Source organism: Fonsecaea multimorphosa, assembly GCF_000836435.1.
Source record: "Fonsecaea multimorphosa CBS 102226 unplaced genomic scaffold supercont1.11, whole genome shotgun sequence".
Classification (NCBI taxonomy): Eukaryota; Fungi; Ascomycota; class Eurotiomycetes; order Chaetothyriales; family Herpotrichiellaceae; genus Fonsecaea; species Fonsecaea multimorphosa.
The window spans coordinates 615,371-637,568 of NW_015971645.1; the positions used below are offsets into that span (position 1 = coordinate 615,371).

The 22,198-nt window shown below is 53.6% G+C and overlaps 10 protein-coding genes across 10 annotated transcripts; 8 read left to right on the top strand and 2 right to left on the bottom strand.

Moving 5' to 3' along the window:
* Positions 1 to 924: 924 nt before the first annotated feature.
* Positions 925 to 1,254, top strand: Z520_06216 (uncharacterized protein; the record flags this gene model as incomplete). Its single annotated transcript, XM_016776717.1, has 1 exon — positions 925 to 1,254. The coding sequence occupies one exon, from the start codon at positions 925 to 927 to the stop codon at positions 1,252 to 1,254; it is 330 nt and encodes a 109-aa protein (XP_016632259.1).
* Positions 1,255 to 1,684: 430 nt separating this feature from the next.
* On the top strand, positions 1,685 to 2,284 carry Z520_06217 (uncharacterized protein; the record flags this gene model as incomplete). The annotated part of the gene is made up of 1 exon (XM_016776718.1): positions 1,685 to 2,284. One exon carries the CDS (start codon positions 1,685 to 1,687, stop codon positions 2,282 to 2,284), a length of 600 nt encoding a protein of 199 aa, XP_016632260.1.
* Positions 2,285 to 2,839: 555 nt separating this feature from the next.
* Z520_06218 (uncharacterized protein) lies at positions 2,840 to 3,969 on the top strand (the record flags this gene model as incomplete). The annotated part of the gene is made up of 3 exons (XM_016776719.1): positions 2,840 to 2,886; positions 2,941 to 3,004; positions 3,073 to 3,969. The coding sequence occupies 3 exons, from the start codon at positions 2,840 to 2,842 to the stop codon at positions 3,967 to 3,969; spliced, it is 1,008 nt and encodes a 335-aa protein (XP_016632261.1).
* Positions 3,970 to 4,576: 607 nt separating this feature from the next.
* Positions 4,577 to 4,930, top strand: Z520_06219 (uncharacterized protein; the record flags this gene model as incomplete). Its single annotated transcript, XM_016776720.1, has 1 exon — positions 4,577 to 4,930. The coding sequence occupies one exon, from the start codon at positions 4,577 to 4,579 to the stop codon at positions 4,928 to 4,930; it is 354 nt and encodes a 117-aa protein (XP_016632262.1).
* Positions 4,931 to 5,478: 548 nt separating this feature from the next.
* On the top strand, positions 5,479 to 7,492 carry Z520_06220 (uncharacterized protein; the record flags this gene model as incomplete). Its single annotated transcript, XM_016776721.1, has 7 exons — positions 5,479 to 5,496; positions 5,711 to 6,374; positions 6,433 to 6,472; positions 6,528 to 6,663; positions 6,748 to 7,103; positions 7,154 to 7,418; positions 7,472 to 7,492. 7 exons carry the CDS (start codon positions 5,479 to 5,481, stop codon positions 7,490 to 7,492), a joined length of 1,500 nt encoding a protein of 499 aa, XP_016632263.1.
* A 1,676-nt stretch (positions 7,493 to 9,168) lies between these two features.
* Z520_06221 (uncharacterized protein) lies at positions 9,169 to 13,273 on the top strand (the record flags this gene model as incomplete). The annotated part of the gene is made up of 5 exons (XM_016776722.1): positions 9,169 to 9,509; positions 9,574 to 10,978; positions 12,079 to 12,117; positions 12,279 to 12,394; positions 12,469 to 13,273. 5 exons carry the CDS (start codon positions 9,169 to 9,171, stop codon positions 13,271 to 13,273), a joined length of 2,706 nt encoding a protein of 901 aa, XP_016632264.1.
* A 438-nt stretch (positions 13,274 to 13,711) lies between these two features.
* Z520_06222 (uncharacterized protein) lies at positions 13,712 to 15,574 on the bottom strand (the record flags this gene model as incomplete). Its single annotated transcript, XM_016776723.1, has 1 exon — positions 13,712 to 15,574. One exon carries the CDS (start codon positions 15,572 to 15,574, stop codon positions 13,712 to 13,714), a length of 1,863 nt encoding a protein of 620 aa, XP_016632265.1.
* Positions 15,575 to 16,060: 486 nt separating this feature from the next.
* Positions 16,061 to 17,353, top strand: Z520_06223 (uncharacterized protein; the record flags this gene model as incomplete). Its single annotated transcript, XM_016776724.1, has 1 exon — positions 16,061 to 17,353. One exon carries the CDS (start codon positions 16,061 to 16,063, stop codon positions 17,351 to 17,353), a length of 1,293 nt encoding a protein of 430 aa, XP_016632266.1.
* A 467-nt stretch (positions 17,354 to 17,820) lies between these two features.
* Z520_06224 (uncharacterized protein) lies at positions 17,821 to 19,367 on the bottom strand (the record flags this gene model as incomplete). The annotated part of the gene is made up of 2 exons (XM_016776725.1): positions 17,821 to 18,992; positions 19,115 to 19,367. The coding sequence occupies 2 exons, from the start codon at positions 19,365 to 19,367 to the stop codon at positions 17,821 to 17,823; spliced, it is 1,425 nt and encodes a 474-aa protein (XP_016632267.1).
* A 1,084-nt stretch (positions 19,368 to 20,451) lies between these two features.
* On the top strand, positions 20,452 to 21,480 carry Z520_06225 (uncharacterized protein; the record flags this gene model as incomplete). The annotated part of the gene is made up of 2 exons (XM_016776726.1): positions 20,452 to 20,770; positions 20,837 to 21,480. 2 exons carry the CDS (start codon positions 20,452 to 20,454, stop codon positions 21,478 to 21,480), a joined length of 963 nt encoding a protein of 320 aa, XP_016632268.1.
* Positions 21,481 to 22,198: the final 718 nt, after the last annotated feature.

Genomic DNA, 22,198 nt, shown 5'->3' on the forward strand with positions numbered 1-22,198 from the left:
AACACATCGATATTTTGCAAGGCAGTTCTATGCGCCAACAGAGGCTGACCCGAGCGACCCATTCATGGCTTCTGGTCTGCGTCCATGCCGAACAGCGATTCTGTGGACCTTGATGAATATAGAATATATCTCTACACGGGCCGCGAGGCTGAAGATTCAAGGGGGTAGAAATACAGCAAATTGTTTCCTCGCGTCTCTCTAAGTCTGGGTGTAGCTACGGCTTTTGAGCGGCGATCAATCCACCAGCGGTGATTGCTACTTCTAGCGCTTCTTTCTGTACGAGACAAAGGTCCTATTCTGGTGGTTCTCAGCTTTGTCGCGGCCCTCCCAACCTTGAGCACACCCACAGCCTTGTCGATTGTGTTGCAGACAAAGGCAGAGTCGTTGGCTCGAGCCAATCACAGCGACGCGTGATTCGGTACCATACAATACCCGCGGACTGACTCTTCTAGGGCCAGAATCTCAAATAACACGAAATAAGCGATACAGCTCTTCAATTTCTGTCATTTGAAGGACCCCTATGACATCAACCTGCGTGCCTGCGATCTTCAGGCACGTCGTTCGGTGCCTCGTCCTTGAGGCCCTTGGAACATGTGCGAAGCAACCACACTCGAAAAAGGGTAATATCACACTCCAAAACCTGTTTTTCGGACGCTCGTGGCACTGGGGCTGGCGTTGTGCATGGTTAGCAGACGGAAGGTTCCCACCTTTGGCAGGAAATATATTCCTTGTCCAATTCCACACCACACCCTCTTTCGAACACTTTTATCCTCACGAACTTTGGCAGCTAGATTGAAGATATACACCTACATACCGACTACTTTGTCCTTTTCTTGTGTCCAGGAAGACTTTGAATCCCCAGAGAATAATTATAATCCCTCTACCTCTCCAGCCGCGGTTTAGAAAAACCACACACGCGCAAAAATGTCGGACGATGCAGGATTCTTCAAGAAGACGTCCGAGGCCGTCGCCAACGCGGGCGCCTCTGTTGCCGGCGCCGTGTCCGGGTCTTTGTCACTAGGCGCCAATGCAAGCCACAAGAAGACAACCACGACCAAAACAAAGACGTCGCTCCCAGCAGCACAAGACCAACAGTACTACATCGCGAATGGAGGAGCAGCGGGACAGCCTCCCCAGGGACGCATCACGGACGGTGGACTGGGCGAGCAGAAGAGGATCACGTCCAAGGAGACTGATGCTTTGTACAAGGAGCGCATGGAGGACGAGTATGCGAAGAGGGAGGGCGGTGCTTGAATAAATAGGCCGTGAGGCAACACCTACGAGGAGTATAGCGCAAGCAGGACGGCTGTCCAGCACCTTCGGCGATTATAGATGGAATCATCAATCATGGGTTTCCTCTGCTCACCTTTTCGTGGGTCTTAAAAAGATATTTATCTCACCATTCTGGGCTCTTTGAAAGCATTCTATATACTCTGTAAGAATCCCTAATCCCGAGTCGAGCACATGCACACGAGAAGATGGATTTCCAACATCGCGACTGCAGAGTGACATCATTGTCTACGATAAGTGTGCAGAGGGAAATCTTCGGCGAATTCAGCCATAGAACTCTATTGCGCTCCTCGCACTCTATATTCTCCTGCGGTCCTCCACGAATAGACGTATCGACAAGGCTGGTGCCCGTACCCAGTACAACGCACCATCTCACCGGTTCTGTGCGCGGCTCATGGCTCCCGACGTATCAAAAGCTCTGGAGCTAATAGACGCCGCTCACAGAGAGGACCCGAACACTGTCGAAGTTGATGGCGAGAAAATCCCCTACGAGCTACACTACGCTCGAAAAATGACCCAATTTCTCGACCTTCACACGCCCGATGCAGGCCCCCTGCTTGCCACGGCCGCCCGAGCGCAGCACTTCCGGCGCTGGGAGGTGCCTCGCGACAGCTACCCGCGCACCAAAGCCGGTTACTTTGCATGGCGCACGTTCCTGAAAAAGCGACAGGCCGAGCAAGTGCGACAGATCTGTCTGGAGTGCTCGTACAGCGAAGAGGAAGCGGGCAAAGTGGCGGCGCTGATTGCGAAGGAGGATTTGAAAAAGGGGGAAGGTAAGGGCGACGCCGACGCGCAGGTCATTGAGGACGTGGCCTGTCTGGTGTTTCTGGACGATCAGTTTGACGAGTTTGAAAAGGGCCACGACGAGGACAAGATCATTGGGATATTGCAGAAGACGTGGGTGAAGATGGGGCAACGAGGACAGGAGTTGGCGTTGGCTATGGACTTGAGTGACAGGGCAAAGGAGATGATAGGCAAGGCTCTGGCTGCGTGATGGGAGTGATTCAGATGTGCTACCAGCTGGAGTCAAAGATGGCCGTGTCATAACTCTCCATTCAACACTCTGTTCAGCCATCCTGCCTGCCACTCGGTGTCGATAGGTCCGCATGTTCTGGCAGCGGCATAGGAGTAAGCTCCTCATCCATCGACCCCCTATTGTTGAAGCTGTTCAATGCCATCTCCGACTGAAAGGACCCAGGTCTTTGGTCATCACTTATCGGCCTCGCTCAAACAGACAGGCCGAGAGTGTTACACACATCCTCATGGATAGTGGGACGTTGTAAGGCGCGTCCCACATGTTGGCGGCATGGCGGGTAAAGATCGGTCCTTACAAGGGTGGTGTTCGAGTTCAGGTTGTGGGAAATGGCGACCCTCCGCAATATCTCAACCCCGCAATATTGGGCCACGTCCATCTTATATTATCACCACCAAAACCCTCTGGCACCTCTGGAGTTCCGTAAAGGCGATTGCAAAGGTCGATTGTTTCTTACAGCATCTGACATACTGAAACTTCTATTCCTCGACAGCGCAACATCCTCAATCCAGAAATATGTCTCCCCATCCGAAAGTCGACTGCCACTCTCACTTTCTGCCAGCGTGAGTTCATTCTCAGTGGGCGCGGAGTGCCCTATTAATAGATAATGCCCTCAGAGAATATCGCAAGGCACTCGCTGAAAATGGCCACAAGAATCCCGACGGCATGCCAGCGATCCCGGTATGTGTTGAGAAGGACGCCCGAACAGGCTGGCTGCCTTGCTAGCGGGCTAACGGCAGGCGTGTCAGGAATGGAGCGAGGAGAGCCATCTCGATATGATGAAATCCATCAACGTGACAAAGTCAGTCCTCAGCATCAGCACGCCTGGAGTCCACCTCAAGGCCGGGGACGACGCGCTCGCCCGCAAACTGGCCAGGCATGTCAACGAGGTCGGGGCAGATATGAAGAAGCGAATGCCCGACCAGTTCGGCTTCTTTGCCTCTCTGCCCCTGCCGGACGTCGAGGGCGCCCTGCAAGAGATCTCCTACGCCGCGGATCACCTCAATGCTGACGGGTTTGTCGTGCTCACAAACTTCCACGGCACGTATCTCGGGCACAAGGACTTTGATGCTGTCTTTGATGAGCTGAACCGGAGGAAAGCCGTCGTCTTCATCCACCCTACCACGCCCTGCTTGTCGTCGGGCACCGCGGCGACGCCGCTCCCCCAGTTTCCCCGACCAATGTTTGAGTTCTTGTTCGACAGTGCTCGCGCCGTCATCAATCTGTTCTTGACAGGTACCGTGAAGCGATGTCCCCACATCACCTTCCACATGTCACACGTAGGAGGCGCATTCCCACCCTTGATCAACCGGTTCTCGAGTGTGGCCGAGATCATGAGGCTGGGTGGATCCGCCAACGAGGTCAGTCCCGCCTGGGTCAAGGAGCGGCTCAACACCCAATTCTACTTCGACACGGCGGGCTGGGCGTTTCCGGAGCAGGCAAAGGGGCTGTTGGAGTATGTTACGGTCGACAGGATGCTGTACGGGAGTGACTTCCCATATACTCCCCTGCCGGTGGTTCAAGCCTTGTCAAAACAGCACGATGAACATCTGCCGCAGGTTTTTCCCAGTGACGAGGACAAGGAGAAACTATGTAGCAGGAACGCTCTGCAGCTCTTCAGCAAAGTTTCCAGCAAGCTCTCTTGAGTGAGATAGGCTAAGGGCATTGAATTAGGGTTTTCTAGACAACCATAAGAATCGCGTACCATCTTTCGGTACCTTTCGCCTCCCTCGTGGGCGAGTCAGCTTCGAGAGTGTCGATTCTCCTTATCAAGTTCCCTTTCTGCACCACTTTCCGGAGCGCCTGCTCTTGAGAATCACAAGGACCCTTTTGCTGATCATTCTGCACGAGGAAGTTTTGAAGGGACGGGTGCACATTTCCTATTAGACTGTCGCGTGACGAGCCTCGAGGGCAAGCTTCCTCCGCTTTGATCGGAGAATTATTCCGAAGACTCTGGGCCCCTCCTTGCCATCTAGCATTTGCAATGATCGTCATGCAGCTGTCGTCAGATAATGCCCAGGTGAAGTCATTGCAGCAGTGAGAATCAAACGAGAGACTTGGCTGTGCAGGAGCGTTGGGGAGCATATATCTATGGGTGGTGCATGTTTCGTACCAGCCCATGGGGGACATTTCGCAAGAGACTACTCGATAACAAACCAAACAACTTTGACAACCAGAAAAACAAGACCGTTCCAAGACCGTCTCACCATCGCAACATTGTCTACCGCAACATAATCGATCCCATCCTTGAGAATGACGGACAATCAGACAGGAAACACGACGGGCACCTCAGAAGGTCCCGCATCCTCGCACTCGGAATTGTTTGGGCTCCAAGGTCAGAAGAGAGCATCGACGACTGCAGGCGCTGGAGCAGGATCAGGCATTATCGGGACGAGTGGGCATGCTGGGGCTGCTAAGAAGGGTGCCGACCTAGAAAGTGGGAGCGAGATTCAGAACGCTGGTGTGGCTGGCGTCGATGAGGGAGGGAAGAGCAGCACCGTCACAGGATCTGGCGGCGAGACTCTAACTCCAAGTCAAGGAAGTGGAGATGTCCGACCTGCGGGAGAAGACAAGGGCGTTTTTGACAAGTTGAACCCATTGAAGTGAAGGTGATCGCAGGGAGTAGTGCTTGGATGCATAATACTTGGTGATGGAAGGGGAGGGATTGTGAGCAGCTTTGGGAGGAGGAGAGGAGAAGTGGCATCGAGGATTGAAGAAGACGGCAACATGTCCTCACTGACTGTACCGAGTACAAACATGCTGTACTAGTAAGATATCCCAATACGACTGCTTAGACTTGTCGATACAAAGGAACCCAAGGCACAATATCTCGTACTCGGTGTGATCAGGACATTCCATTCTCCCCAAGATTTATAGGTATCTAGGTAGAGACAAGCCCCATGCTCGGGCGCCGGTTTAACTGCAAGGGAAAGGCGTGGCGGCCCGCGCTGGTGCTAGAGTTGGGCAAGCGGAGGGGGGAACCAGTTAAATGCCCTAGCCAGGTAAGAGCTAGGATGCCCCTGGAGCAGCCGAGCTCGTTAGCGAATACGCTGTACCTAGGTAAGTGCCTACTACGAAGTGCTGTTCGGGGCGCTTGGACGCCTGTGAGGCGCTTACAAGCCACATCCAACGGGCAACTTCCATCTGCAGCTGCCATGGAAATGGGGAAAACGGTGACTCTTTGACTCTCTCGCTCTGTCTGACCGTCCGTGTTCCCAACTTCGCAACCTTGCAACTCTGCTGTCACTCTGTACAATTCCAATCAATATCCAGACGCCAATGTCCAGCTTAACGTGACTCAATCAATGTTCCACCACCTTTCTCATCCTTTATCGACATTGCGCCTCGCGTTTGCTACGCTGGCACGATCTTTGCCAACATAAAAAGACCAAATCTCCTGCTCAGCGCCAGTTGCGTTGCTGCGCTTTGCCTCATTCAATTCGACACGACTTCCATATTGGTCGCTTGATTATTTGCTGTACTCTTCGCGGCACCCGCACCCAATCAGTCACCTTGTCACCTCCGGCTTTTGATCGACGAGACTCGCCCACCACGGCGTTGTCGAGATTTAACCAATCCTTCGACAACGACGACACCGACCGCGACCACGAGGACAAGATATACATTGCTCCGCCGCCTCATTCTCCCAGGTCCGAAGCGTCATCCTCGAGCCCTCCCTCTCCACGCCCACCTCCCTTCTCCTCTCTCTACTTCCCAACCGACGCCGAGCTCGACCGCATCAGAGCTACTGTCGCCGAGGCTCACAGCGACTCGCTTCTAGCCTCTGCCCCGGCACCCTCCTTCGAGGAGGCTCTCGCCGAAGACGAACCCGGGTCCAAGGCTGAGCGTGAGACCAAAGCTGCCCTCCCACAAGATACAAAGGCTCAGTCTTCCTCGGGCAAAAACGTTGACGACGGAGAGCCGCCACCACCTTATACCGAAGGTTCTAGTCCGCTAGAGTCGTTCACATACCTCATGGCGGCAGCAGGCGGTGCGGCCAGCATCATTACACAAGTCCAGCAAACAGGCCCACCAATCAATACTCTAGGAGGTGAGTGGCGCTGCCATGGAGGAAGATGGTAAAGACTGACCTTATGGCCCTATAGCAGGCGAGGCAGCGGCTGATGAACACATCACGTTGGACTTGAGGTTGGTTCTCCCCACCCACTGAGATCAAGCAAACAGGAAACTGACCATAGGACAGAGGAACGCATTTCACTCTTTCCCGCGATGAATTGTTGACTCTGCCCGAATTTGTGTTGCTATCATTATTCCCCAATGGTCTCCTCCCGGATGGTCACATGAACTCGTTTCATGAAGGCGATGTCTATCCCGTCGACGTACGTCCCGCTCAAACTCCCCATCCCATTGTCGTTCTTAGCAATCCTTGTATCTATATCGGAGATGTAACATATTCTTCACAGTATGACCCAGCCTCCCTACAGTATATGTTAAACTTTTTCCGAGATGTGGCCCAATCAATACCCTCCACATCTCCCTCCCCAACCACTCCACCAGAACATGACCCCATATCGATCGAACCGTTACAGGGTTCGACCAAGGATATGCTTCAGGACCGTGCGGGGATCATTGTCTTGAGGGAAGACCTCGACTTCTACGTCATTCCTCCTCGTGCGGATATTGAGCAGCCGGAAATGACAGAAATCAAACGTGCCGCCGGGAAATCCTTGCTCAAGCAAGATGGAATCTTCTCCGGTCTTAAGCGGAGTGAAGAAGCAGGCACGACTGAGCAACATTTGATTGAAATGTTAACCGCAGGGTATGTTCTCACAAAAGGATCAGCTTAGACGGATATTCTGACGCATCTAGCGGCTTTAACCATGACGATGCTTGGGGCCATCGAGCTGGAGAACCAAACAAGGCCGTCATTTGCAGCTTAGCTCTTGCAAGACTGCGGACTGATATCAAGGGAGATTTGGCAGGGAGCAACGTTGTGGGCATGGCTCAAAAGCTACTGCTGTTCTGGCGCAAGCCCGCTCGGAGATGCTGGTGGGAGGGCGTTGAGCTGACTGATGTGGAGGGAGTCGAGGGTAAACTGAAAGTATGGATTCGAAGAGTGTGGACGCTCGAGATGGTAAGCATCCCCTTGGCTGGGCAAACATGGCGTTGTACTTACATTCTGTGCAGAGCGTGATCGGCCTACGATGACAGGAGCATCCTTGTTCTTCATTTGCAGTTTGGCGTTTTTGCATTGAGCGATCACCGGAAAAAGAAGTTCGGTTTAGGGATATTCATATGTCTATGGGAGTATTGTGCCTGTGTAGCGGATTGCAGCTGGGGATTGCCTGCGAATGGCTGTGTGAGGCACGATACCGCCAAGGTTTGGCTTCTTCTCACTGTCAGTCACACAGTGTCTTTGTCTTTAGTGAAGTTGAAACCCATATTCATTCCGTCGCAACTTGGGGTCAGAAAAAAACTATGTATACGAGTGTCTGGGGCCGGGAATCGAACAACAGATTTGCCCACTGCCTTCACAACCAAGGAGCAAAAAAGATCTAGTAGGCTCAGGCGACGTTCTATTTTACCTTCCCCCATTTCCCTTGTAGGTGTTGCGGCTCCTGACCTCTCCCCGGTGGAGAGCAGTTATCGAGCAATCTTACAACAGCCACATTGTGGTACTTTGGGCAGACATGAGCGAGACCCCTACAGCAAGCTCATTGTCCTTTGGAAGGCCCCTCCCTCCTAACCCACTAGATCTTTTTTGTTCGGATCTAGCATAGCCCCCCCTCAACTTGAAGTTATAGGGGTCTCCAAGTGCTGTTCAACTTCAAAGTTGAATTGTTGAATTGTTGGTTGTTGATGTGATTTCTCACTTGGGGGGGCTATGTTGACAGATTTTCGGCGATTCAAAATGATATCCCTTCAATTTGTTTTTTTCCTCTGGGTGGGTCCGCGTGGTGAGTGAATTTGCCTGGTGTACGTGGTGCCGGGTGCAGGTACTGCCGGACTCTACCTATATATCACTCCAGCCTTGTCTACGAGTAAAAGTGGGTCTGTATGTTATACAAGGCTGGGGGGACAAAAGGCACCGCCTTTGCGGAATACCGGAGTAGGGAAAGAGTACCAGGAAGACGATGGCATAGAGGGATCGCAACTGGGGGAAGAGCTCGAGCCTTGATCTGAAGACTATTTGGTGAGATCAGGTATTGGGATGTTGCGAGTATACTGTACATGTGCATTCTTCACCATGGACGAGATGTAGCAGTCAATCACTCCTCGCCCTTGCCGAAATCTACGTAGCTGGATGGAAGCAGACATGACATCGTCGCGAGATCTCGACACAAACTACCGTACGTCTGAACATTGTTCCCCCTGGGGGATAGATTCGACCTCGAGTAGGCCCTCGATATCCCATCACCACGCAGGAACCCTTTAACAATTCCGCTGCGTGGAGGCCTTGAGATTCCGTTCTTCAATGACTCCGGCTTTGTTGAAGTGACTCTAGAGTGCCATCAGGTTTACCATGAGCATAGTCTCTTCGATGCTATTGATTGTTGTACTCGGTTATTGAGGAGGAATGGTCAAAAACCCTTGCCTCAGCCCAAATTAAGCTCTTGCCTATAAGAGTTTAGCGTCTTGGTATCAGTACCAGGATGCAATGGCTTGGCACTAGACCCTTCTCGGAAGGGATCGAAAGTCGCGACTGCGAACATTTCTTTGAAGCCACCAGTTGCTGCGCATTGCGACACGCTTTCAGGCCAGATTCTTAATATTTTTGATTCTCTTCAACGGGTGTGTCGCGTGGCGCAGACTGTTCTGACTCTCTATGCCATCGACCATGTCATAGTGTTGTGCCACCTGTCCTGCCAACCGCGCGGTGAACCATGGCGCCCGCGCAAGCATATGTGACCAGCTATCCCCCGCGGATCCGCCAATACACCAATACCCTCCTTCAACCCGTTCTCCAGACCCAGAATGTCGTCCCAGGCGGTCGCACTACCAAACGAGGGACAACGATAATCAACTACGCAGATGATGCCTATGATGAAGACGACTTTGAAGACAGCGAAGGCCCCCGGCGACCGACCGGTTTGCGATCGTTGCGACGGGAAGAGCTCGAGAAAAGGGAACCACAGAATGAAAAAGTGGGAAAGGAAATACACGAGCCCGTTGACTTGCAACCCATATACCGAGACTGGATAATCAGGAGGGCAGTCAGGCCTACGTTAGTACCCATCTTTCGAGCGTTGTGACCCCGTATTGTTATTGACCCAAATTGTGTCGAACAGGACAGATGCCCAGGCACAAATTCAATCGCAACTCCCGCTCACCCTTATACCCATACGTATCGATCTCGATGTACCACCCCACCAGCCCGAAGCGCCTTTTCCCCTGCCGCGCGCAGGAGTCGATATCGGGGTTAACCCTTCGCTGCCAATGTTCAAGAAACCTGAGCCACTACCGGGCTACAAGATACGCGACATCTTTTTGTGGAATCTACACGAGAATCTACTTACCCCGGATGACTTTGCGCAGTGCTTCGTGCGCGAGCTCGACTTGCCGAACCAGACAGGCCTTGCGATGAACGTCAGTCAACAAATACGAACCCAGCTGGAGGACTATGCAGGGGTGGCCATGCACCCTCTGTTTCACACCCAGCCGAAGAGATCACAAATGCCTGACACTAATCCTGCTGCGACACCCTCGGCTTTCGTGAACGGAAGCTCTCGCGGCGGCACTCCCCGCGCACATTTGGGTGCGTCAATATCTCGTCCAGCCTCTACAACACCGGGGACTCCCGCTGCTTCGACGCCCCATCCCATTACATTGACAAACGGCGCATCTATAACAGCAGTTGCTTCTCCGCTACCGCCAGAACCTCAAATTGAGCAGCAGGATGACTCTGAAGACCCGTATCTCAATCCTGACGATACCTACCGCTGTGTAATCACGCTATCAATCTATCTCTCTTCGAAACTTTACCAAGATAAATTTGAGTGGTCATTGCTACATCCGCCGGGTGCCGCAGAGGCGTTTGCAAGGCAGACTTGCGCTGACATGGGACTGAGCGGCGAGTGGGTCATGGCCATCACCCATGCAATCTACGAAGCAGTGTTGCGACTGAAGAAAGAGGCATGCGAAGGCGGCATGGTCATGATCGGTGGAAATAACTTAAGCGGAGAGATCGACAATCAAGCCGTCCGAGGTGAGGAAGGCGCTGGTTGGAGGTACGACATTGACGATTTTGGTGCTGAATGGGAGCCCAAATTCGAGGCTTTGAGTAAAGAAGAGATCGAGAAGAGAGAGGGCGATCGAGAAAGACAGCTGCGGAGATTGCGGAGAGAGACTGCCAAGTTCAGCTCAACTGCTGGTATGGTGCCCTCGGCTCGAGAACAGGAAGCTCAGCAGCGAGGAAGTTACTTTGACTACACCACCATCGGGAGCGCCGGTACCGGGGAGGAGACGCCTCTCATGGGTCGTGGAGAAAGAAGTAAGAAGAAGCGGCGGTTCAGATCGCTCTCTCCTGTGGCGAAGGCACAGACCCCGGACGCCACCGGAAGTTCTGCTGGTGCCGGATGGGGAGGTGAGGGCAATCGGTTACAGGAGTACGAGAGGCAGAATTGGAGGTGCAAACATTGTCTCATTTGGGGCAGCGCCGTCTGGGCTGTGCGAGATGGGCCTACGGGTCCAAGAGTGAGTCCAGCCCCTTTTCTTGTCTTTTCCTTTTCTGCCTTGATATCACCATCGTTGGTTGCGATACTTGGTTTTTATTGAGAGGTGAACTATGCTGACGAGTGATGTTTGCGAGCAGACGCTATGCAACAGTTGCGGCTTGATCTACGAGCGAGACAAGAAGTTGCCCGTATGGAATGAAGGATTGCATCGGCATACCTTACCTCTCGGCAGGTAGTCACTGGAGCTTGGACGGAACCGATTTTGAGACACCACTCCATCATCTTCTCTCTCATCCCGTAATCGATGGTGACGTTCTCGCGCTGATTGTGGGTTATATTTCTGGAGCTGGCTAGGAATGGATCGTTTCTCTGGTCCAAAAAGGAACAAGCGGTCAGGCTACTTGCACCAGGGCAGCACGGCGTTCTAAACGGTCCGGTCGCGATTCAGGGTGCGAATATATCAATCGGCATTAAGGTTGCATGTGCTGTGCGCTGGCAAAGGAAAATGTATTAGAACTATCCCAGATTCTTTGAAGGATGCCCCCTTTTCGGGCGATATATAGTGTCTTGACTGTTAGCTTCTCAATCAATCAATCGAGACAGAACGATGGCTGAAAAGATAATAGGAGGAAACTTGCTGCTGGAAGTAAAGCAATGCGAACAGTGCATCTTGTGATGCAGCATTGCAGCATCGCAGCCTCGCTAGATAAGATAAGATGGCAGAAGCGGGCTGGCACGCTGCCAACTGCGCACGAGGCTGAAGCTGCGCATTTGGAGTGTTGGAGTCTCCAGCAACAAATAGTTGCCAGATCACAATCTTGCGCAAACAAACACCCCCATCTTCAACACTCATTGCGAGTTTCTCCGCCTCATTTTCCTGCTCCCTCATAGCCTACCTACCTATTACCCCGGCTGTTTAGATATGCGGTAGTGCCGCTTGCTGCCTCTTGCTGTCCTCACCTCACACATTTGCCTTGATTCGTACGAGGTCCTGGAAGCGGAAGCGCACTTCAGGAAGTTGGACGTGGAAATATGGTATGTTTCGTCCGTTCGCCTACGAGGGCTGTCTGATTCCCAACTCGCAAGAATCCCCATGGCTAACTTCGCACCTACAAACAGGCGCAAGTCATTGCGAATTCGGGTCACGATGACATGATTGTACGTTCCTTGTCCCTCTGCGTCCTCGAAACCTGCGCAAGATTTCGGTGGCACTGCCGTCAAGATAGGAAGGGAAGGAGGGCGGTCCTGAACCTCTCGTGGGAAACGAATTTATAATGGAATGAATAAGAGCGTGGGCTAACTCGAGTGTGTGAGGACAGCACGATGCGGTCCTCGATTACTATGGCCGACGACTTGCGACCTGTTCGAGCGACAAGACGATCAAGATCTTTGAGATTGACGGCGACCAGCACCGGTTAACGGAGACGTTGAAGGGGTAAAGCATCCACCGTCTCAAATTCTTGCTGTCCTTCCTGAAACGCCCTTGACGAACTAACAATTTCACCACAGTCACGAAGGCGCCGTCTGGTGCGTCTCCTGGGCTCATCCCAAGTTCGGGACCTTGTTGGCCTCTTCCTCGTACGACGGCCGGGTACACATCTACCGCGAAACACCGTCCCAACAAACGCAACCGGGCCAACAGTCTTCGTCGTCATGGACGCTGGTGTTTACGAGCACATTCCACACGGCTTCCGTGAACATGGTGTCCTGGGCCCCGCCCGACCTGGGGTGTCTGCTGGCGTGCGCCTCCTCGGACGGGCAAGTCTCGGTGCTCGAGTTCCGCGACAATCAATGGGGGCATATCATTTTCCCAGCGCACCCCATGGGCGTGAATGCCGTGAGTTGGGCGCCGTCGGCTCCTCCCGGGGCGATTGCGAGGAAAGATCCCGGCGGCGCGCCTGGGAGCAGCGGGCTGCTGGTCAAGCGCTTCGTCACGGGCGGGAGCGACAACAACGTCAAGATATGGGAGTTTTCCCCTTCGTCATCCACCTACGAGAACGCCCTGGTCTTGCCGAGCGGCCACGCCGACTGGGTCCGCGACGTCGCCTGGTCGCCCACCCTGCTGAGCAAATCCTACATCGCCAGCGCCAGCCAGGACAAGACGGTCAAGATCTGGACATGCACAAACATGACCTCTGGCAATGTCGGGGACTGGACTCTCGCAAAGACGCTCGAGTTCGACGCCGTCACGTGGCGCGTGAGTTGGAGTCTCTCCGGCAATGTCCTCGCCGTGTCAGGCGGTGATAATAAGGTTACCCTGTGGAAGGAGGATTTGAAGGGGAATTGGGAGATGGTCAGGGAGGTCACTGAGTAGACTGTCTACCCCCTAGGTAGGTAGGTAGATGGTTCCTGCATCGAGTATGGTCTTTGGGGTTGGGGGCTTTTGAATCAACAATCGCCCCTGTGCTACGTGGTGCCATGCGAAGCAGTGGCGGAAAAGGGCCAGAGATTACCATGCAAAAGACAACTTTACTGACGTTTTCTTCTCTCGGGGGATCAATTGTTCTGGATGGACATCTCTGTGGCTTTCCAAGCAATGGGTACGGGGAAGAACAATTTCCAAAAAAAAAGGGGGGGCATACTAGGCGTGAGAAAGATTTTAGATATCAAGACGCCGTTTAAAGCCTACCTACCTACACACCCACCTAGGTAGGAACTGCACGTCTTGACCCTCAGACAAGGAAATAATCAGGACAAGAAACTGAGATGAGATGAGAGCGGCAACTTTTCTATTTTCTGCTGCTAGGTACTCTTACGAAGGCAGCTCATACCCCCTCCACGCCTTCTCGACCCTCCTCTTCCCCTCAACATCCCCTTTCCACCCCTGCGCCTCAATGACAGGCCTGGTTTTGACAGTTTCCATCTCTCGAGACTTTAGATTCGCTTCCTGGATCTTTTTTATACACGTCCCTCTGCCCAAAATCTCCAGTGTCTCGGCGATGGCCGGACCTTGTCTCCCGCCCAGCAGTGCCCAGCGGAGGTAGTGGTATAGTTCCCGTTTCCAGGTCGGTGGGTTGATGGAGATGGACTCGTCTTGGGGGACGCTAGCTTCTAGAGCGCGGAGGTGCGAAGAGTGGACATCGCTAGTCCATGAGTCCTCGGGGATTAGAGCGAGGGTTGATGCTGCGACGCGGAGCGGGTGGAGGAGGTGGGTATCGCTGACTTCCAACTCTCCAAGGGCTGGAGGCTCGAAGAATAAAGAGCACTGTTCGGCGAATTGAGATGGGGAGCGGTAATGCAGAGATTGGATCTTGAGGAGTTGGGCGAGGACGTCTCTCAGTTTCCTTTTGTGAGAGCCGGTGTCTAGAAACTGCATGATTCTCCCGGCGCCGTATCTTTCCAAAACAGCAACAGCCACGTCACGAACCATTTGCTCAAATCCTTCGCCTCCGGCCAGGATGCGTCGACGAGCGTGTTGTTCCTGCAAGAAGTTGAGTTTGTCAAAGGAGACGATTGTGTTGCCCTTTGTGATTTTCAGATCGAAGAGGGATTCGAGCTGGGCGAGGCCCATCACGTCTCGCTTCTGGGTGTGGGACCAGCCCAAAAGCGCGGCGAAATTCACCAGAGCTTCGGGAAAGATCCCTTGGTCGCGGAATTGTGAGATGTCCGAGTTGAAGTTCCTCTTGCTGAGCTTTTGCTTGTTGCTGTCGACCAAGAGCGGAACGTGCGCGTAGGCCGGAGGCGTCCAGTTTAGGGAGTTGTACAACGCGACATGCAGTGGCGTCGAGGCCATCCATTCGGAACCCCGGACGACGTGGGTGATGTGCATTTCATGGTCGTCGCAGACATTTGCCCAGTGGTACGTGGGGAAGCCGTCGGATTTCATTAGGATGGCGTCCTCGTATACCGGTTCGTCCACCAGTAATCTCTTGGTCTTTTCGGCCCCATGGCCCTGGGATTTGCCATAGACGAGGTCGTTGTAACGAGGCCATTCGTGCGGAGAGAGGAAACGGACAACGTGCGCTTCACCGCGATGGGCTTTCTCTTCTGCCTGCGACGGGGAGAGGCTGTTCAGGCATTTCCTGTCGTATCCCAAACTCAATCCTTTTTCGTGGCGGCGGCGATTGAGTTCGTCCAGTCGGTCCGACGTGCAGAAGCAGCGATACGCCTGTCCAGTCTGTAGGAGTGTCTCGATATGTGTCTTGTACAATGCAAGTCTTTCAGATTGTCGATATGGCCCGTACGGACCTCCTACTTCGGGCCCTTCGTCCCACTGCAGCCCTGCCCATCTCAAATCTCTGTACAGCTGTTCCTCCGCACCGGGTATGGTCCTCTTCGCATCGGTGTCTTCGATTCGGAGGAGGAACTGGCCCTTGGTCGCTCGTGCGAGGAGGTAGTTGAACAACGCAGTACGGATGGAGCCCAGGTGGAGGTTACCTGTGGGAGAGGGAGCGAATCTAGTTCGAGCTGGTGATGAGGGAAGCTTTCCTCGTCTCTGGGTAGGATGCGTGCTGCTGCTCCTGTTACCGATCGCCGGACTCGAGGAGGAAGACGGCGCGGTGGAAGCTCTGCGACTCGGGACAAGCGAATGCCCCTTCGTCGCCGCTGCGGTTTGACGGGCACGACATGAATTGCACACCCATGCAGTAGCGCGGATGGCAGGCCTCGCCGTCATGTGCAACTGCAACCAGGGAAAACCGTCGCCGTCGATAGAAAGAATGCAAGGTGTGGTAATCAACAACAAAATTTCTGGGACTCGAAAGCACCAGAAGATTCACGCTTCGGCCAGTAGGAATAGAGGGAGCAATCGAAAGTCTCTCCCAATGCTTCTGCTATTCCTCCGCCGTCCGGGTTAAAACCGTCAGTCAGGTATCCATGCACATGCAGCCCTATAGCTTTTGGTCGAAGTAAGGCCCCATCAACCACCATTTTCGTGCTAAACGTTACTAAATGACAAAACTGCAAAGTCCCCTCACCCAGTCCTGGCAGTCCACTCAACTTCCACCATCCAGCACAACCTGTCGATTATTACTGTTAGTTGTCATCCGTTGGTCGCCTTGAAGAATCTATTAATTTTTCCCCCTCCTGTCATCAACTACGATATTTCTCTGTATCCTGAACATACTTCTCGACAGAGCTATCTCCCAACATCTCCGAAAACATGAACGGCGATACTACAGCAGGCAACGGCCCAGAGATCGATCTCTACGAGATCCTCGGCGTACCCAGAGACGCCTCGCAAGCCGATATCCGCAAGGCATACAGAAAAGCGGCTCTTGCCAGCCACCCGGACAAAGTACCCCCCGAAGAACGGGAAGAGGCAGAAGCCCGTTTCAAAGCCGCCTCCCAGGCCTACGAAATCCTCTACGATGACGAGAAGAGACACCTCTACGATGCCCACGGCATGGCTGCCTTTGATGGGTCCCGCGGTGGGCCCGGCATGGGTGGGGAGGTGAACATGGAAGATATCCTCAACTTGTTCGGTATGGGTGGTGGGATCCCCGGGATGGGCATGCCAGGAGGAATGGGCGGCGGGATGGGCGGCCGCAAAATGCGAAGGAGTCCCGATGAAAATCAGAAATACGAAGTCACTCTGGAAGATCTGTACAAGGGCAAGACGGTCAAGTTCTCATCGACCAAGAACGTCATCTGTTCGAAGTGCAAGGGTACAGGTGGTGCAGAGAAGGCGCAGGCCAAAGAATGCACTTCCTGCAAGGGGCAGGGTGTCAAACAGGTCCTGAGTCAAGTGGGGCCCGGCATGTTGACCCAGCGCATGGTCGAATGCGGTGCCTGCGAGGGCACGGGCCAAGTCTTCAACCCCAAGGACAAATGCAAGAAATGCAAGGGTAAACGGGTCACGGAGGAGAAGAAGCAGCTCGAGCTCTACATCCCCCGCGGGGCTCGGGAAGGGGATCAAATCAGACTCGAAGGCGAGGCGGATCAGATCCCCGGGGCGGAACAGACGGGCGACATCATTTTCCACCTCGTCGAGCAACCTCACGATGTGTTCCAGCGCACGGGCAACGATCTCAGCGCAAAACTCGACATCACCCTCGCCGAGGCCCTGACGGGCTTCCACCGCGTGGTCCTCAAACACCTCGACGGCCGAGGCATCGAGCTCAACCACCCTCAGGAACCAGGCCAAATCCTCCGCCCCGGTGAAGTCCTCAAGATCCACGGCGAAGGGATGCCACTGAAAAAATCCGACGCAAAGGGCGATTTGTATCTTGTCGTCGAGATCGGCTTCCCCGAAGACGGTTTCTTCCTGGACAAACCCGAGGCCGTGGAGCAGTTGCAGAAACTCCTGCCCGGACCCGAGCCGCCGATCGAGGCTGAGGAAGCCGACGAGGTCAGTTTCGAGATCGCGGACATTGACGAGATCGGTGGCCAGGAGGCCCAAGAGGCGTGGGAGGACGAGGACGGTCCGCAAGGCGCGCAGTGCCAGACTCAGTAAAAGTCGGGAGTTTCCCCTGGGATGTCATCATGGGGCTGGCCGGTTGGACGAACTGCGATACGATGTTATGATTGAAGAACAGGACACTCCAGAAACAAAGGGATGGGTGGAAAGGAAAGCCAAAGCATTTAAATGGCGTTTTCTTTATGTTGTCTTCAGGGAAAGCATTGCACCGGCGTTGTGGTAGAAAGGACGACGTTGGATTTCGATCTTGAGAGGCACACCAGGAAGATGCCGTACTCTCTTATGTCGAGCGGTTTCTCCCCGTCCTCGCTTCCGATCGAAACAATGTTGTCGTTGGATGGCGATTTGCAGCTGGGGAGACCGGATCTTTTCCTGGTTCAAACAATGGTTGGATCTCTCAATGCTGAAATATATACATTTCCTCTACGTGAACCAAGTCTTAGAAACATGAACATTGCTCCACTTTATCCAAGCTTTCCATCTAACAGCCGCTTCTTCTCGTGCTAATTCACTCCATTCTCGACAGGCTCTGGCTCCGGTGCCCCTGAGGCCCTCAAGCGGCCGCCAAACTTCTTGTCCATCCTCTCCGGAGTGACTCTGTAGCAAGTGGGAAACCAAGTCTTCAACTCCTCGCCATCTGTCCCTTGGATCATGCTCGCAGCGGCCTTTGCGCACAAAAAGCACAAGACCATGCCATGGCCCTGGAACGACGCAGCCAAATACAGCCCTTCCTCGCCGGGTACGGGTCCTACAAACGGATACCCGTCGCACGAGAAGCCCATGACGCCGGACCAGGTTCGTCGACACCGGCCTTCCGGGTTGTCTTTGCCCCAGTTCTCCGTGCCAAAGTATCGCTCCGTGCACTCCAAGAGATAGTCTGCGCTGTTTTCGTCGTAGGTGGTATCGTCGGTATTGCCGTACTCGGACGTTCCCCCGTCTTTGGCAACGTGCATGCCGCCTCCGATCACGATATCGCCCTCGAATTTAGAGCCGGCGGGGCGGGAGATCATGTACTCGAAGCCTTCGTCGTAAACGAAGGAGTATGTCGTTTCTAGCCCTTTTTGGGGCATGCTCAGCCCAGGCCGTTGAGCTGTCACCACTCCTCGCAAGGGGACGATCACGCCTTGCAGTTGCGGATAGAGGTGTGCAGTATAGCCGTTTGTAGCTAGCACGAGGGTTTTGGCTTTGATACTGCCACGTGGTGTCGAGACGGTCCACTTTCCATCCGTGGTAGATTTGGATATGCGAGTCGCTGGGGTGTTGCATTGGAGGTTCAGTCCCTTTTGCAGAGCGAGTTTTAGCACGCCGATGGTGAACTTGTACGCGCTCAGACTCCCTGATTCGTACTCTAGCCCTCCTACACTGTTGGGCGCCAGAAATTTGTCGGCCGTTGCCTGGCTGTCGTGGAAAATATGCTTCGGAGCATTTTCCTTTCCCATCAATTTCTCCATTAGCGAGATCGATTCCCGCGCCTTTGCAAATTGGTTCTCATCGTAAAAGACGTCAATGGTTTGACATCTGACAGAATCGCAGTCGATGCTGTTCTCGCAGGCGAATTTGTGTACTGAGACCATGCAGTTGTATTCCAGGTTTGTGATCTTCATGGCATCTTCCGCACCCACGGATTGGACGTTATCGAGAAAGGATCGATAGGTAGCTGTCTTAGTGTGACCTCCTTTAAAGGGGCCATGTTAGGAAGTGTTTGTGTACCATAATGCGGGATAGGTGATCTTATCAGCTGGTAATAAGAGCAAACATCAAGAAGGACGACTCAGCTTCTGATGACTTTCGACCTACCATTTCGACCACTGGCGCCACTGGCAGCTTGACGAGCCTCCAGAAGCACAACCTTGAGGTTTGAATTCGAGGAGAGCAGGTTGTAGGATATAGAGGCGCCGCTGACTCCAGAGCCAATAATGGCGATATCGACCTCATTGGGAAGTTCAGCGGTCGTCCGGCAATCTGCTATCTCATCGGGAGGATCTTGCCAGTAACTCTGAATGGGATTGTCCCGGGGTAGACCTGGAGGTATACTGGCTCTTTTTTCCATTGGTAGAAGCACGGGAGGACAGGATCGACACCTGGGAAGACTGGAGGCTGTTGAGGAAGATGACAGACGGTCAGACAGATAACCAGGCCAGGGACCGTCTGGCACTACTGGTACGGCGGAAGTAGTGGAACTTGCAATCCTTGGTGGGCCATGGGGGTTACATAAAGGGACCCGACCTTGAAGCAATAGAGACATTTCGGCTGATTGTAGCTGGGGTTCGGATAGCAATCACGTGATGCCAGCTGCTGCAGCCCGAAGCCTTTGCCGGGCTAACGCCGTTTGCGCCTGCTGGGCCAGTAGTGAGAGCCTGTCTGAGGCCTGGTGGCCCTGACTCGCGGGTGGAGGTGGCTGCTGGGTGGCTGCTGGGTGGCTCGCTGGGCCATGCTGGGTGGTGCTTGGGTGGTGCTGCGGTGGTGCTGGCAGCCGGCGCCTGGGCTCCAGTCACTTCGTTCGCCTCGCCTTCTTTCGTCTTTGGTCTTCCGCCCCGTCACCTGTCGACTCTCAGACTTTCGATCCTGTCTTTGTTCTTCTCAAAACTCATCCGACAAACAACTCTCTGCTCCTCATTCCACGCAACACCTCGCTCTCACCGCGTCTTGCTTGCTGCGACCGACTGGTTCTTTGTCCGTCCTTGTCCCTATCGCAAACTGCGTCCGCCTTCATTGCCATCCCCTCCCGAAGTCGCCATTGATACGAATCCGATCCAAGTGACGCCCCGCTCCGCCTCTGCCCAAGTGACAGCTCTGCTGGACTGCAGCGCTCTCTTCGCGATCCCTCCGCTATCGACGGTGGCGCGCAAACCACCGCGGAAGGACTTTTGTTGCGCGGTTTCATGTCCTCTTCAGCCCACCCGACTGCCATCCCGCCATCTCCAACTTCTCCGTCTGAATCAGGTCTTAAGCGACGGCGCCTGTCTGACAATCTCCCGCAGTCCCCCATTTCTCCTTCTTTTATGTCAGTCGCTACAAAGAGCTATGTCTCCTCTTACGGAAATACACATAATCCCGACGAGGCTTCGGGGCGCTCGTCCCCGAACTCCCCAAAGGCTTCAGCACCGCGTAATCAACAACCGTTGTCCCGTCCCATGCCGTCCTTACCGACTCCTGCGCACAGTGTAACGGGCACGTCGTCTGGTTTTGACATGGCCGATGATATCGATCAGCATCGGGATAAGCGGCAGAGACTGGATTCGGATAGAGATCAAGAGGCGGATCAAATGGAGGTAGAATCACTTCGAGAGGCCACAAATCACGACCGGAACGATGAGATGGAAATAGAGGGTGTCAAGGGAAAAAGCGCCGAACTTGGAGAAAATGAGCAGGCTGCAGAGCTAATGGTGGATGAGAAGACCCTGGAGCAACTACAGAAAGATATGGGCGAAGCCTTTCTTCTCTGCAGATCCAGTAAGACTCTCCATCTGTCCACCACTCACAATCTCTCCTTGCAGGTTTGTTAACAGACATTCGCAGAAGTTGAGCGCCAGAAACCGAATCCGCAGCAGCATTTGTTGGCGTTGTACGGGCTGGGCCCCTTATTGCACAGTGTCGCTCGTACCGATCCAAGGACCGGCGAGAAAATTAACAAGCTACGGAAATCGTACGAAGGCCAAATCAAGGGATTCGCTTTGGCTGGGCGGAACAAGCCGGTCAAGGGTGAACGCAACGTGGAAGAAGATCAACCCGGACCGTTACGGCGCATGGCTGGCTCGTCGCCTTGGGGTCTTCAACCGGATGAGCAGTGGAATGCAGAGCACGCGAAATCCAGCATTGAAGTGACGGCAGACTTCAGAGCCAAGTTGAAACAAGCCGTGCAAATGCAGCCAGGAACAGTTCGGAATAACGCCCACTGGGAGGATATGCTCGGATTCGACAAGCCGAAGCCCAATGTGGCTCCAGCGCCGCAGCCAATGTCTCGACCGATTGCAAATGGTGTGGTACGACAACCTCAACAGCCTTCTGCAGAAGCAAAAAGACAGACTCGGGGGAAAAAGCGGAGTTATGGTGATGACAGTTTTGTCGGGTACGGGGAGGGTTATTCGGATCCTGAAGATGGTGATGGCGACGAATACGGCAGCCAGAGGAAACGGAAAAAGGTGACAGCTACGGAGTACTGATGGCTCGATCTGTGACTTACAGTCTCAGGATTCGATTGGGACACCTCTTCCCTATGGACCACACCGCTAGATGCGGTCGGCAGTCCTGTTCAGCGTCCCTACAAATTCACGACATCACCTTCGAGTGCATATTTCTTGCTATATTTGCATGCATGGGATGTTTCTTAAGATACCCTAATGAGGACCGATAGAGAGATCAGAAAAGGGATACGGACGATGGGCGGCCAAACTCGTCATGGCGTTTCAGGGGGGTCGATCTTGTGCATTCTTATGCTTTTTCCAGTATTGGACATTGGTTCGTAGGGAGGTTGGAGCCGGGATATCGCGGTCTTTACCAAACCCTGGGGATGGCGAGAGATGGTATTGAGTATGCTTATTATCTATTCAGCGTCAACAAGCCTCATACTGCAAAGGGGAAAATATAGGTGGCGGCGGCCTCCGGATGAGGATGGATGACATTGCAGGAAGGGTTGTTCACGCCTTTCCAATCCTGCGCCTTGTGGCATCGCAACCCTAGGTAGGTACTAAGGCGCGTTGTGGATGAAGGTATCATGACATCAAATGAACAAGACAATCATTGGAAAACTTGTATATATCTTGGGTTGCATTCCGTGCAAGCCCTTTCGTCAACCAAGAGACAATATATTCATACGTCGCAGTCGCAGTCGCAGTCGCCCTTCGCGCAGCCAAGCAAAGCACCCTTATCCAAAGCTCCATT